The sequence below is a fragment of the Camelus ferus genome, chromosome 6 (assembly GCF_009834535.1).
Source record: "Camelus ferus isolate YT-003-E chromosome 6, BCGSAC_Cfer_1.0, whole genome shotgun sequence".
NCBI lineage: Eukaryota > Metazoa > Chordata > Mammalia > Artiodactyla > Camelidae > Camelus > Camelus ferus.
In genome coordinates this window covers 63,218,438-63,234,977 of record NC_045701.1, presented here as the reverse complement: position 1 = coordinate 63,234,977, position 16,540 = coordinate 63,218,438, and the positions used below count along the sequence as shown (strand labels likewise).

General features: G+C 32.9%; 1 protein-coding gene across 3 annotated transcripts in view; it reads right to left on the bottom strand.

Moving 5' to 3' along the window:
- The window catches only part of FUT8 (fucosyltransferase 8), a 255,665-nt gene that overhangs the window by 129,427 nt on the left and 109,698 nt on the right, over window positions 1-16,540 (bottom strand). For all 3 annotated transcript variants that reach the window (XM_032482205.1, XM_032482204.1, XM_032482206.1), the window contains one exon: window positions 4,297-4,724. In XM_032482205.1, the coding sequence (XP_032338096.1) occupies window positions 4,297-4,499 (203 nt within the window). In that variant the 5' untranslated portion in view covers window positions 4,500-4,724. The remainder of the gene's footprint in view (window positions 1-4,296; window positions 4,725-16,540) is intronic.

The following is a 16,540-nucleotide window of genomic DNA, read 5'->3' as shown; positions in this document are numbered from 1 at the left end:
TAACTCAGGTGAGCATAACCTCATGTCTGTGTTTCCCAGTTAATTTCACTCCAGTCAGGCACATGCTCCAAATGAAAATCTAAATCTTCCTCAACCATTTTCATTATGTCATTCCTTTGCTGAAAACCAAATTATGGCTCCCTATTATCTACCAACTAAGCCTAAACTAAACGCTGGCTGTTCAGGATCACCATGATTTGACCTAAGCTAATCTAGTCAACATTGCTTCTAGAAATGAGAATGGTGGGCTAAATATGGCTACAAATTCTTTGCAGTTCCCATCTCCATTCCTGGAATATGGGGTGTCCCTTTGACTTGTATCCACTAACAGAATGTGGCAGAAGTGACACTGTGCAACTTCTGATGCTTGGCCTCAAGAGCACTTGCAGTTTCTGTTCTTGCCCTCTTGGAACACTACAATGTAACAAAAACCTGGGCTATCCTACTAGAGAAGCCAGGTAGAAGGGAACCAGCTGATGGTCCCAGCTAATCACGGAACATATGTGAGGTCATCTGGACTATCCAACCATGTTGGAACCATCGGATGACTGCAGACACATAAGTGACCCCAGATATAATTAGAAAAACAACCTAGCTGAGGCCAAAAGAAACTGAATAATCAAGAGCAAATAAATATTTGTTTCTTTTAAGCCACTATGTTTTTATTTTATATATATGCATATATATAAAACATTTATGTTATATACAAAACCCCAATATTTAAAAAATTCAGTAACAAGAAAACAAAAAACTCAATTTTAAAACAATAGGCAACAAATCTGAATAGATACTTCACCAAAGAAGACATATGAATAGGAATAAGCCTATGAAAAAAATGCTCAACATCCTTAATCACTATGGGAATACTAATTAAAACTACAATGAGATGATACTACATATCTATCAAAACAGCTAAAATAAAAATACCTGACGACAGCATGTGCTAGCAAGGATGAGAGCAACTGCAACATCAAGCATTGCTGGTGGGAATGCAAAATGGTACAGCTACTCTGGAAAAAATTTGAGCAGCTTTTATACAAAGTTAAAATGCACTTTATGCAAAGGACCCAGCAACTCCACTCTTGGGTATTTACCCAAGAGAAATTAAAATTCACTCATACACAAAAACTCACAGGGCAAATGTCTATAATAGCTTTGTTCATAATTGCCAAAAAACGGAAACACTAACATCTTTCACCTGAATGCATTTAAAAACAACAACACTGACACCTGCATACTGTAGAATACTACTCAGCAGTAAAAAAAAAAATGCTTTTTAATAAAATGAACTACCAATACACAAAGTAACAGTGAATTTCAAGTAGATTATGCGAAATGGAAAAAAGACAGGCTCCAAAGGCTACATAGTTGCATGATTCTATTGATATGACATTTTGGAACAGGAAATACAGACAGAAAACGGATCAGTGGGTGCCAAGGACAGAAAGTAAGGATAAAGTTTGACTATAAAAGGGCACAACAGAATTCGGGGGTTGGGGGACAGAATTCTTCTACAACTTTATTGTGGTAGTGGTTATGCAACTGTAAGGATTTGCCAAAAATGATAGACATGCATGCTACAAGGGGTGGATTTTTACCGTGTAGAAATTATTCATCAATAAGCCACACACACACACACACACACACACACACACACACAGAGTAATCTCCCATACACTGTATGTTTGCATTCCTCAGAAAAATGAGTTTCAAATTATTTTCCTAAATTTGTAGTACTATCAATAAAATTAGCAAACTCCAGCTAGAGGGTTGGGTAAATGCTTTTTAAATTATTGTCCTGAATCTTAAAAATTGTTTCAGGCTTCTAGGTTGCATTCCAATTCCAACCCATACATCATATCTCAACGAAATGACCTAGTTTTACATACATCTGAATTAATCCTTTATAGTCTACCTCCTGAACATATTTTCTAATAAGAAAAAGACATAAAAAATTGAGTATGAAATATCACATTAAGGGGGAAAAAGAACAGTACCTCCACTGCTCTTCCTTTTATGCCAGGGGTTCTTAAAAAAAAAAAAAAAATGCCTTTGAATAAAACACAATGGCCCTACCAATAAAGTTGATGAAAAGGCCTGAGGAGGTTTTCCCTCCTAATGAGGAAAAATAATTACTCATAAATTTTCCTGAAATTATGTCTGTCTCTCTCTCTCTCTCTATATATATATATACACACACACATAGGCTCATTTGCTCCATCTGTGTTTTCAGATTTTATCTATGATGTTACAGCATGACTTATTAAGTGTCTCAGCTGTTAGAAGTTGTCTCTACATTAGAATGCAGTAGTTGAGAATTTAATTTTTCACCAACATGAAAGGATATAAAGAAAGTGACTCAAGAGAACCAAAGATTATTTTGCAGAATGAACAACTCATATTAAAGGCAAGCTTTCCTTCATGCAATAGAAAGAAACTAGACACTTGGCAGTCAGAGATAAGCCAACTGAAGTATCACTATTTAAGCTGAAATTAGGAGAAAAGTGAGCAATTTTTTATCAGCCTAAATTGTTAAGAGGCAACATATTTTTTGAGGAGCAAAATTCTCATAATGTAGACACAATTTTATTACAAAGCATACTACTCCAAAATCAGCTAGAGCAGGAGCTACTCTTGCTCATCTCCTACACGAGACTTTTAGCTGAGATTTCTGAACCATTGACTTCTCTCTGGTTTCTATTCAGAGAGGCAAAGCAGTTCATCAGACCCCTGGCTTTCCATGCATAGTGCCAGGATGCAAGGTAAACTCTACCATTTATGAAAAGTGTGACCTTAGGAAAAATTAAATCACTTAATATTCCTCTGATTCTTTACCTGTAGGATGGTTACGAAAACAGAACCAGTATCCCATTAGGAAGTTGTGGAATTCAATGAGATAATCCAGGCAAAGTCCTTAGCACAGTATCTGGCACATGATAAACTCTCAATAAATGATAGCTATTATTACTAACCTCTAAAATATCAATCTTTGGTTCCCATAATAAATGATTAAGACTCTACTAAGAGATCACCCTCTCCATAACTCTTCCTCCCTACTCTTCCCAACAAGGAAATAAAATGATATACAAATTCAAGAAGTTATCTGTCTACTTTCTAATTCCTGACTACTATGAATCTTGCTGAATGGTACTACTACAAATGACAGGGCTGATATTTCACTCGTTGTAAAACATCTAGCACAGCCTTCCATAGAACATAAGAAGACCAAAAATAATATTATGGTGAAGAAAAAAGTTATGGAACTAAACAAAAGGAAAGAACTGATTTCTGCATAAAGAGTGAAGGGCAGCGGGGCAGGGAGGCTCCAAGGGTATACAACATGGCCACCTACATTCTTTCTTCTCAGGATGCTCCTCAGCCTCCACAAAACAGCTACCTCCCCTTCTCCTTCTCCATCTACTCTGAAGGTTCTATGCACAACAGAATGTTTCTACCTTCAACTCCTCAATTTATTTGTTTCTAAAAAAGAAATGAATTCATGCTGTTATTCTCTACACGATTTCCCTTAGCATCCATTATCACCTCTAGACAATTCTCACCCCTTCATCTTCCCAAATCTTCAACCTCTACCTTGAGAGACAGCAAGCAGTAAATAATACATGATCACCTTCATATTTAAAATAGGAGAATTAGAAGATACTAAACTTTTAAACTCAATAACTTTGAAAACAAATACAGAGATTACCTATTTAACACTATATTCACTTGCTCCCTGTAAATACAAGACTTTGTTTTTCCCAACAGTTGATGACTTCTAATAGATACATGTCACATTTTTAATTGACTAGTAGTAGCAATGATAATAATTCTTTAGATTCCAGATACAGTTGTTGTATTTAAGAATGAATTTTTCTTCATTTAATAAGTTATAGTTAGACTAACTCAGGTGTTTGTTATAGTCCAGGATAAAGATTTTTTTTAATATACACTGATTCATACACTAATCATACAAAGTTTATATTTACTGTATCAAAATGATGAAAATGCTTAAGATAATTATAAACAAAACATATGTACATAAAGTAAATGGCATAGTTTTTCTATATTAAAATTTATAAGCAAAATAAGATTTGTCATTATAGAGTAACTCTCTATGTTAAATATATAGAGCTATCACTAGTACAAAAAGTACCTTACTAAGATATTTAAGTTTTTGCAAGAATAGCAGTTTATAGAAATCATTAAGTATTTCTTAATAGCTGAATGAAGCCTTGCACCTAAAAACAAAGTACAATATTTCACCCACCGCTCTTTCTTCAGTTTTTTAGAACCTACCGGAGAGATTCGGCCATTCGCCTCAAGTCTTCATTTTGCTGTTTTAAGCGTTCAAGCTTTGCCAAAATCTTGGACAGTTCTCGGCTAGAGTGATCAGGGTGGTCATTATCTCGTACCAAATGACCACCTATATAAAATAACAAGGTCCCCCAGGCAAAAAGAATGAGCATAATCCAACGCCAGGAACCAGTCCATGGCCGCATTTTCAGATTTTCAACTTACTCTCCTGGCTTCCTGGAGCTCAAAGAATTGAAAACATCATAACTCCGTCTCTAGCTAGTGCAAAGGTAGTAGCCTTCTGTTGTTTCAACACATGATGCTTCAGACAAATTAGTTTCTCTGGTGGTGCTGTGGTGACTCTTTCAAAGAGATCCTCCTGGTGGTATGAGTCGGAACTTTATTGATCTATGCTTCATGGACTCTACATGCTGTGGAAAGAGTAAGAAATGTATTTAAATTATTTGGAATATGTAAAATAGCATATGCTGAGATTCATGGAGCTAAAAGAAACACATTGGTGTTGACTGGCCAACAGGCTGGCAAATAACATAACTGCCTAATAACAAGTAAAAACCAAAAGCTTTTAAGTTGGCACATTAAATGAACCATCAGGCTGTACAATATCAGGGCTATACCAGATAAATTAATTAGCTCTAAGTCTGAAAGTCCTCCAAGCACCATCATCCCTTTTCCTTCTTACATCACTGTGCAATAGCACATATAAGGAGATTAAAAATAGTATCTTTGAATAATCACTCAAACTCAAAATATATTTAATTACATATTCTGGTCTAATGTTTCCATTATCTCAAACAGGAACATGTTGTCTGTATGAGTGAATTCATTCCTACAAGATCTCAACTCCCCCTACCTCCATCTCACTGCTCAGCTGCCATTACACCACTTAACTCTGCAGATGACAGGCAAATTGTCACTTTTCTGATAAATTCTAAAAGTGACATGCATGTTAGCCAAGCAAAGGTTATCACAGCCATTAAGCAGCTGGCAACCACTGCAAACATCACAAGCAAAAGTTCATATGGATTACAGTAGATTACAACTTCTTCAAATTTATTTAAAATTATCAACAACTGCAATAGAAATCTATTACCAGTTAAATCTTAGTTACTGCACATCTTAAACTATTAAATGTACATGCTTTCTCAGGCTTGGTTATGAGTTTCATTTGTCATTTCTCCATCATTAGGCTTAGAATTTCCTTTGGAAACAAAACAATTTTCTTCCCAAGGAGAAAATTTGTAGGCAAAGATATAACTTTAATACCATCTGATAATTTCAGAGCTATATAAGAAAAGTCTTATCTGCAGGCACAGAGTGCCTCGTAAAAGAAAAGAGAGAAAAGACAAGAAATAGTTTCTATATACAAGACTCAATTTGATGGGCACTTAATCACTAATTAAACAGTTATGAAAGCTAGACAGAAAAGTTGGAGAAGAGGTTTTGAAAATTAAAGCAAAGAACTGCTATTTGTCTCCTTTTGAACTTCAAATCTTAATTGCTTTTAAATGGCTAAGTATTCAAAGAAAAGAAAACCTCTTCAGAAGAGTGTCTAGAAACATTCTACTTTCTTTCCATTTATTCCTACACTGTTTTCCTCATTGTTACTGGTTTACACTGGCTAAACACAGAATGAAAAGAATTGTACTCACTGAGAATGTTTGAAAACCAAATAAAAAAGCAATAATCCAAAGAAAACTTGGTGTTTCGTCTTTTAATAACTGTTCTTCAGTCTATCAAGAACATTCTTTTTATTGACTCCACTGTTCATTCTGTATCTTTCTCAAAATCCTACTTCTCTAATTTCAGGTACTCCCCCCTCCATCTATTCACTAAAACATAAGAATAATTAAAGTCTACTCAACATCTCAGGTAAAAGATCCTATCATGTGAGGTCCACTTTTTATATTATGTAGAAAAAATGCAGACTGTCAGGGATTTGGGGTTAAAAAATTAATTTAAAAATCTACTCTGATGATTTAAGGTATGGATTTAATTCAGTTAAGTCAACAAAAGAAGTTAAATATTAATATTGGAGGTAATAACACTGTTTGTGACAACACACGCAACACTGTAAAATGTTATCACACCATGCTGAACCTATGACATATCCTAGTTAATTCTAAGCTACACTAATAAGATATTTAAAAGGCTTAATCTTTCCCTTCATTGAAAAAGTTAACTTAGAAAGACAAGTGATAAATAAAAGTATAGACAGCTTTCTAAACAAGAATCGTTTCAATAACAAATAATAAAAAGATGTGCTATAATATTTTACTCAGAACTGTAACAAAAACCACCATAAATATTCAAAGCCAGCAATGGTATAATATAACTTGAATAGAAACAAGTTTACAGAAACAAATTTTGTTATACAAAGTGCCTTGGGTTTTTATAAATCACTATGAAAAATAACCAAGACAGTAAATGACTACCTTTTGCAGTGATATTGATAGTGCATGAGTTGTAAAACCAAGAAATTACTGTAGAAGCAAAACCTGGTCATTTTCTTAATAGCATCATTTTAACTTTTTTGGAGAGAGTATTTCCCCCAATTTTGTTGTTCTTACACAATATTTTAAAAAGGAATATAAGCCAAGCCGAAAACCAAGTAGTTTTCTATGTAATTTCCTTAGCATGGTTTAAAAGGGCAGGTATAGAATTATTCTTTATCCATAATGAATGCCTGCTTACTTACTTACCTACCAGGTTTATTGTTTACTGTTTGAACCATGCCTGCTAAAATGTAAACTTCATGATTTTTGTCCATTTTGTTCACTGATGTATCCAAAGTACTTAGAGCAGTATTTAGAACCTAATAATAAATACTTTGGATAAATGAATAAGTGAATGAGTAAAGAATGTCATGATGACATATGCTAGTATAAGACATAGAATCTGAGCACATAAGCTTCAACTGCATTTTATGCCCTACTTAAGGAAGCAAATATTTTAATTCCAAACTCCAAATTTATCCCTTTCCTCCACCCCCCTCCACTTTCCCCTTTGGCAACCAGAAGTTATGCACACTACTATATACAAAACAGGTAAAGAATAAGGGCCTACTGTGCAGCACAGGAAACTATATTCAATATCTTATAATAATCTATCTGGAAAAGACTTTGAAAAGGAAAAATACATACATTTATATATACTTATTTGTATATAAGTATAACTGAATCACTTTGCTGTACACCTGAAACTAACACATTATAAATTAACTATACTGAAATTTAAAAAAATGAAAACACAAAGTGAAAACTATATATAAATTGAAGAGAATAAATTACTGAGTATACATGTAATGAGCTCTGCTCTGCAGAAACAAGGGTTCCCAGCTATATCTTTAAGACAGAGATTTCAGTGGGCGGGGCTATAAGACTGGAATAATTTGAGTAAAATATAAAACCATTCCACATACTCATTTCTTTTTTCTGTTAATTTTTTCTTAAAGTATAGTTGACATACAATATTAGTTTCAGATGTGCAATTTAGTGCTTTAACATTTATATACATTATAAAGTGATCACTGTAAGTCTAGTAACCATCTGTGATCATACAAAGTTATTACAATATTATTGATTATATGCCCTGTGCTATACTTTACAGCCCCATGACATGGGGAAAGACACAATAAATCATTTTCAAGAGATAAAGCAAACGCCAGAATGAGACCTATACATGAACCATGTACCAGAACTATTAAGACAGGAAAGTTAGAATAATTATAATTGATTATTAAAAAATCTTGTGGTAAATGTAGACAATATTCATGAACAGATGGGAGATTCAGCAGATGAAACGCTAAATAAACACAAAAATAAAATATCAGAGGACCTTCAAGAGGCTTATCAGAAAACTGGACAAAGGTTAAAGTGAATCAGTGAACATGAAGAAAGGTCAACAGACATTATACAAAATAAAACTCGAAGGGGAAAAAAAGACTGAGTAAATAAGAAATTCAAAAGCTGTGGGAGGGTATCAAATGATCTAATACATATGTAATTGGAGTTCCAGAAGGAAAAGAGAGAAAATGAAAAAGAAAACATATTTTAAATGATGTTAGCCAAGAATTTTCTAAAATCAATGAACAATAGCAAATCACAAATCTAAGAAATGCAGAGAACTGCTAGCAGAATAAATTTTAAATGTAGGCAAAACTGCCAAAAACAAAAGTAAGAGATAAAATCTTACAGGTAGCATTTGGCACGGGGGCGGGGGGAAGAAAAGAAATATTACGTACAGAGAGATAAAGAATGAGAACCTATTTGTCAAAAACAATGTTAGCCAGAAGACATGGAACAATATTTTTTTAATACTGGGGCATAGGGAGGTTTGACTCAGAATTCCATACCTAGTGAAAATACCTTTCAAAAATAATTTTTTCCAGAAAAAAAAAGCTAAAAAAAATTCTATGCCAGCAAAACTGCACTATAAAAAATGTTAAGTGACATTCTTTCAATAGGAATGTATCACACAGAAATCTTGATTTAAGCAAAGAAATAAATAGCACCAGAAATGATAAAAACCTAAAGAATTTGTATTTCCCTTAGTTTAATCATATTAAAAGATAAACAGCTATCTAACTCAAAAGTGGGAACAATGAATATTGGGTTTATAAATCTGTAGAAGTAAACAATATGACACAAAATGCAAAAAGGATGAAAGAGAGGAAATGAAAGTGCACTGTAGTCAAGTTTTTACTGCACATTAAGAGGTATATTATTTGAAGGCAGGCTGATAACTTGAAGATGTATACTGCAAGCCTTAAGTATCGTCTGCTTCAACAATCACTAACCACATGCAACTTACTTAAATTAGAACGAATTAAAATAAAAAATGTTGTTCCTCAGTAACATTAGCCACATTTCAATTGCTCAACAGCCATTTGTGTCTAGTGGCTACCATTAGGAATGGTGCAGGTACAGAATACTTACAGCATCTAATGAAATATCAGAAAGCATTTCCTCAGTGCAACAAGTAATTTAGAAAAAAATAAAAATTAAAAAAATATAACAAAAATCCCAAAAGCAGAGATAAAATGGGACCAAAACAAAAATGAAAGGATAATTCAAAGTACAAAACAGATAAGGATGAATATAGGATATCTGATATAGACAATAACTACAGTGAGATATCTGGGAGAGAGAGTTCAGTATCTGAGAAGACCAGGAAAGTTCCGTAGTTGCAGGAGAGAAGGGAGCACATTGAGGTAGGTGAACTGGCATGTGCAAAGGTCTTTTTCCTTCACAATGGTCACCTTTGAGGCATAATCTCCTGTGCCACCAGTAAGTAGTTTACCTTCTAAATAAGTTACTTAACTGAGTGCAGTCATTCATATTATTAAGCTCTATTTATGTTTAAATATACAGCATGGTTCTTATCAACATTTATAATGGAAAGTATCTAGAACAAATCTACCATGTATTTCACCTATAACTACACAACACCATGATTCATCCACCTATTCATTTAAAAATATTCATTGAGTCCTCATTTACATAAAGGAGACTGTCCTAGGCACTGAGGGTTGTAGCAGTGAACAAGACAGACAAAAATCTCTGCCCTCAAGAGGTAATATTCTAGTGGATTCTAACTGCAAAGGGAAGTAATGTTACTAAAACAAACTCAAAAAAGCCTCTTCTTGCAGCAACGAACATTCTAAGTGATACAGTAGAAACTGAATATAAACTATACCATCTAATTTCTTAGAAATAGTGTAATCATTCCATTAGAAACAACAGCAAATACAGTACCATTTATAACACTATCAAATTGACTTCTCTTATATCTAACAAATAAGAAAGTGACCAATAGCTAGTTCTTTTAGCATCTAACTACGTGAAAATGATGTTTCCAAAAGTCACATTCAAATGGCTTTAACTTTAATGCTAAGGCCAAAAGGTGAGTGTGTGACAATGTACTATAGAACCAAATGACTAACAGCCTGGCCTGTTCTGCTGTGAACCACATTCATCAGAGGATTGTCTTCTAAATCTAAAAATAATTCAGCACTTATTTAACTAATACAAGTATGTATACCCTACACAGAGAGCAATATGGCATTATATGCCAAATAGTTACATAAACACACCCTTTGATGAGAAATTCCACTAGCAGAAATTTATACTAAGATGTATTTTAACATATGAATAAAACACATCACAAGGCTATTCATTATAACATTGTTTGCAATAGTTCCAAGCTGGAAAAACATAATTGCCCATCACTGAAATATAGTTGAATAAACTATGAATTATTTATCCAGAAATATACCAAATATCTTACAATGATGCCAAAAAAGTAGGAAAATGTGGCCCATAACGAAGAAGAAAATCTGTCAATTTAAAACAGACCTAGAAGACCAAGATGATGATGATGATAGCAGATAAGGACACTAAAACAATTACTAAAAATATGTGCTAGGATTTAAATTTTTTTAATGAATACATTGATAAAATAAATAAAAATTAAAATAAAAAGGCAACTTCTATAACAAAAATATCTGAAAATTTTAAAAATTCTCTGGAAATGATTAAGAACAGAATGATACTGCAGAGGAAAAGTTAAGTGAATATGAGGACCAAGTAACAGAAAATATCCTCATCAAAATAAAAAAATTGTAACTACAGATGGTAACAGATGTTAACTAGACTTATTCTGGTAATCACTTCACAGTATATACAAATATCAAATCATTATTTTGTATACCTGAAACTAATACGTTGTGTCAATTTTAAAAATTATCCGAGGATAAAATTGTCCAGAAAGAAAAAAATCTAAAGTTTTGATAAAAGAGAAAATTTTAAAGCAACCACTATTTATAGTACTTATCTTCAGATATTATGGTGTTTACAGTTTTCAGCATAGCTATATTACCGTACAGTAACTATCATCATGAACTAAACGCTGTTCAGGTGCTAAAACTCTAATAAAAGTTATCCATCATCATTAGCAAGAAAGTGATGTACATTATCAGCTTTAGGGCCAGTTCAAAATGTACAGGCATTTCTCCATTTCAGTATTCAGCTTGAAAAAGAACTTCTCAGAACAAAACTTGTCACCAAACTTGAAGTAATGTACGCTGAAAACTAGTCATGGGCATATGCAGAATTTCCAATTTATTTTTAAATACAAACAAAACCATAATTTGGTAGAAGAGATTAGTCACGGAGGGGAAATACATAGACGTTAAAAATAATTTCAAGGGGCTTCTTTTCAGAAAAAAATACAAGCTAGTGGACAATGGTACATCTTTAAGAAGTGCTGAATGTAAAAGAAATGGCAAAGCTACACTTTGCTGTCCAGTGAAAATACCTTCGAAAACAAAAGCAGGCTTCTACTAACTATAAATTAACTTGGGTAAATACCCAGGAGTGGAATTGTTGGTTCACGTGGAAAATACGCATTTATGAAAAACTGCCAAACTATATTCCAAAGTAGCTGCATTATTCTGAACTATTACCAGCAATGTGTTCCTGTTGTTCTACAATTTCTCCAGTATTTGGTATTTTCAATTTTTTAAAGCAATTCTGATAGTTGTACAGTGGTATCTCAATGTGGTTTCCATTTGCATTCAATTTCTCAAATAACAAATGACATTAAGCATGTGATCTATTCATGTGCTTATCTGTCATACATTTGTCTTCTTTGGTCAAACGTCTATTGAGCTCTTTTGTCCATTTTCTACAACAGGTTGTTTATTTTTGACATTTAAGAGTTCTTTATATATTCCTGATACATGTCTATAATCAGACATGTGACTTTTCAAATATTTTCTCTCAGTCTGGTATTTGCCTTAGCATTCTCTTAACAGTATCCTGCATGCAGCAAAAAAAAAAATTAATTTTTTGACAGAATATAATTTATTATTTTTTCAACAGATTACAGTTTGGGTATTATACCTTAAAATTCAATGCCAAATCCAAGGTCACATATATTTTCTCCTATGTTTGTTTTAAAAAGTTTTAGTTCTAGGTTTCAAAGTTAAAAATACATTTACCCAGCATTCCCACTCCTATCCAGGTACCACCTCAAGAAAATGAAAACTCATGTTCCCAGAAAAACTGATACCCAAATGTTTATAGCAGCTTTATATATGATAAACAAAAAATGGAGGAAAAATCAAGATTGGCCTCAACAAATGAATAAATTAAACTCTGGTATATCAAAAACAAAGGATTACTACTCAGCAATAAAAAGGAACAAGCTATTGGCCCACTCAACAAAATGGTCAAATCTTAAATGCATTTTGCTAAGTGAAAGAAGCTAGAACCAAAAGCTACTTATTGTGTGATTCATCTATCTGACTTTATGGAAGAACTATAGGATGAAAAACCTATCAGCAGCTGGCAAGGGCTGACGGTGCAAGGAGGGGCCCATTGCAAAGGGGCTGTAGGAAGAATTTTTTACAGTGATGTAACAACTCTAAATGGTACTTGAAGAAGGTCACTTCCCCCAATCCATGATTCTAATCTAATAATGAGAAAAAGACCAGACAACTCCAAATTGAAGGACAGTCAACAACATACCTGACCTGAATATATTCTTCAAAAGTATCAAGGTCATTAAAAACATGAAACATCTATGAAACTGTTACAAATAGGAGAAGACTAAAAAGACATGGTATACAGGACTGGGTCTTGGGAGAGAAAGGGAGCACTGTGGAAAAACTGGTGAATCCAAATATAGTCTTGTAGTTTACTAAATAATATTGCACTCTGTTAATTTATTAGTTTGACAAATGTACCATGGCTATGAATGATGTTAAAATCAGGAGAACCCAGGCAAAGAGTATATGAAAACTCTACTTTCTTTGCAAACTTTCTATAATTCTAAAATTATTCTAAAATAGTTTTTAAAAATAAAGGCAAAATAAATATTTTCAGAAAACAAAAGCTGAAAGAGTTTGTTGCCAACAGAGACACAATACAAGATATATTTTAAAAAGTGCTTTTCAGGCTGAAAGAAAATGATTATATATGGAAACTTGAATGTAAATAATGAATTTAAACAGGCATGTTAAATGTATGAGTAAGTATAAATAAAACTTTTCCTCATTTTAATCTTTTTAAAATAAATTTGATTCAAAAAATAAAATAAATTTTATTCTTTAAAGTTCAAGTAATAACAAATATTATGGGGTTTATAACAATGTCATAAGATGTATGACAATGATAACACAAAGAATACCAGGCAGAAAAAAAAGGATATGGTTTTAAAGTCCCAATTATATATTTAATGAATGGGACTATCATACTGTAGCAGAGGTTAAGCATGATTTATATTTTAAAGGCATCGGGTTGATAAAGGGAAATATAAATAAAACTTCCAGAGAAAAGCTAATTATCAATTATAAAATACAAATATTTAAAGAGCCTTATACATACATAATTCAACTCAATTCTAGATTAATATATATCCAAAACTATATATTTAAATATCTTCTTAATTGATTGCAATTCATTTTCAAATTAAGCACTATTAAAGAATTTATTTAAAATCTTTCTTACTGTCCAGCCTCCACATGGGAAAAGGGATAAAATTATGTGTTTATTAATTTAAGACAGAAGTAGGAAAAAGTAAGCAAAAATAGTATCATAAATTAAAATAGTCTTCTAATGCTAGTTGAAGTCAACTTATTTATGGTAAAAACAACCAGTGAACTCAACCAAACTCATATATGGAATGAAAGGAAGGAGGGCAGGGAAAAGGAGGGGAGGGAAGGGAAAAGGAGGAGAGAGAAAGAGAGAAGGGAAGGGAGAGGGCAGAGAAGGGGAAAGGAGGAGGGAAGGAGAGGAGAGAAAAGAAAATTTTCATATAGCTTCTACCAAGATTATAAAATTCAATTTTCATTCATTACTTGCCGAGTCATCAATCACACTTTCACAGTATGCTTATCAGTAAGGTCCCAGTATATGCACATATGAATTTTAAATGCCAGGCATCTTGAATACATGAGCACAAAATACTCTATTAATCCACTGAAACCAGCCGGTATCTTAGAAATTAATCTCCCTAGTTATGAAATACAAACACATAAGCATATTTATGAGGTTTCTATCAGGAGTATCTCACTCACCTTAACTCAAGATAACACACCAGGTTGTGTTTACTGATGCAATTAATTTATACTATTCAAATGGATCCAGAAATCTGGCTTTGGCATCTGTATCTCTGGCCCTAAGTAAATTAATACTGCTGAAAAGCAGTAATACTAACAAATTCAAATAAAATATATATCTTACCATTTTATCTGGTCATCAAGTGTATACCATAATATATACTCAACTAGCAACATAGTATAGAAGAAAAAGCAACCATTTCAAATCAATCACTGGCTATAACTATATGGGCAGTTTACAGAACTATAAAATGAGAATAATAGTATATGCTCACTTAATTGTGAAAAATCACAGGCAATAATATAAGTAAAAGTGATCTGTAAACTGTAATGCAATTAATAAAAATTAGTCTTATCTTTCCCTTGCTCATAGAAACTAGGTATATCAGCCTTCTACCAGTTTTTAGAATACATCAAGATCTTACCTACCATGGGGCCTTCATTTCTGGTGTTCCTTCTACCTGACCTCCAATTCCATTGGCTTGTACTTATAATTCAGATCTATACTTAAATGTCACCTCTTTCGGGGACAGTCCCTGACAACCTGTATCAATTATGACGTTAGGACACACATACGAGAAAACACAAATTAAAATAGCCTTAAAAATAAGAAATTTTGAATTTCTCAATTGACAAAAAGTTTGTTAATTCAACTGCTCCATGAAATAGTCAAAAAACTCATTTTCATCTTTCTATTCTACACACTTGGCATGTCAGCTTCTGTCTTTGGGCTAGCTCTCTTCATGGTAACAAGATGGCTGCCTCAATTCCAGCCACGTGTAATTATGTGTAAAAGAACAACTGGTAATCTCTTCTAGTCTGTCTCATTTTAAAGAAGAAACTACTGAAGGATGACTTCCCCAGAGCTGCACATCTTATTAGCCAAGATTGAGTCACCTTGTCCCTTGCAAAATCAACCACTGACAAGTGCAATGGGATTACCATTATGGCTTAGACTAATGAGGATTTATCCCGAAGACTAGGCTCCAGAACAAAACCGATACCCTGAAAGCAAGAAAGAATGAAAGAATGACTATAAACCCAACAAGAATGCTACAATACCTTATCTTTAACCAAAAAAAAAAAAAAAAAAAAAGCACTCACCAACCCCATTATTCTCTATCACAACAGTTACTGGCTTATTTCCTATACTAAAAGGTATGTACCCGTAGAGAGATTTAGAATACAGTGCCTAAAACAGAGCAAACGCTTTGTTAATATTTGTAGAATGAAAAAGTGAATCCATGAATATTACACAAATTTTGACAAATTCAAATTCCTAGACAAAATAAAAATAAAGCCTTAGAAGAATTAGAACTAAGATTCAAAGTCATTTTCATGTTTATCCATTTATATTTACATGCAGAGAATGTCAAAAGTAGATGCTCAGAAAGAAATATATCCAAATATAATTTCAAATTTACATTCAAGCCAACTTTTGATAAGCTGAAGAATCCTCAAACATTACATTTAATAGTTAATGAGGGCTGAAGAGATGTACTGTAAAAATTCCAAGTCTCATACAATACAAATAATGAATAAAGATGCACAATCTTTCTAGAGAACTCTTTCTAAATAACAACAGAGATTCAAAAATTCAGATTCAAACAGATTTAAAAGTTTCTACAGAACAACAGAGATTCAAAAGTGTAATGAATGTTTTATGCTGAAAAATTTTACTGGGATACACATTTTTCAAAAACACATTTCAATCTCTATATAAGAGGCATGAAGCCCTTTAAAGGTTAATCTTTACTACTGTATAAGAATAATATAATATTATTGGCTAGTGTTTGATTCATTACTACATGAGCCAGATGGGTGGCACAGAGACAATTTATATATCCTAAAATAAGAGAAGTTTAGATAAATTATGGTACAACCACCAGTAATATATATGGCTCAGCTTAATATGTTAAGTATGAAGACAAATACATATAATACAATGTTAGGTGAAAATGCAAAATGCAGAAGGATCTGATGTTGATAGGTAGCATGATACCTTGGAAACTATAAGCTCTAAGGTGAGACAGCTCTGGGTATATATCCTGATAATACCTATAAAGAATTGGGGCAGGAAAGAATTGGGCAAGGTGTCTTACC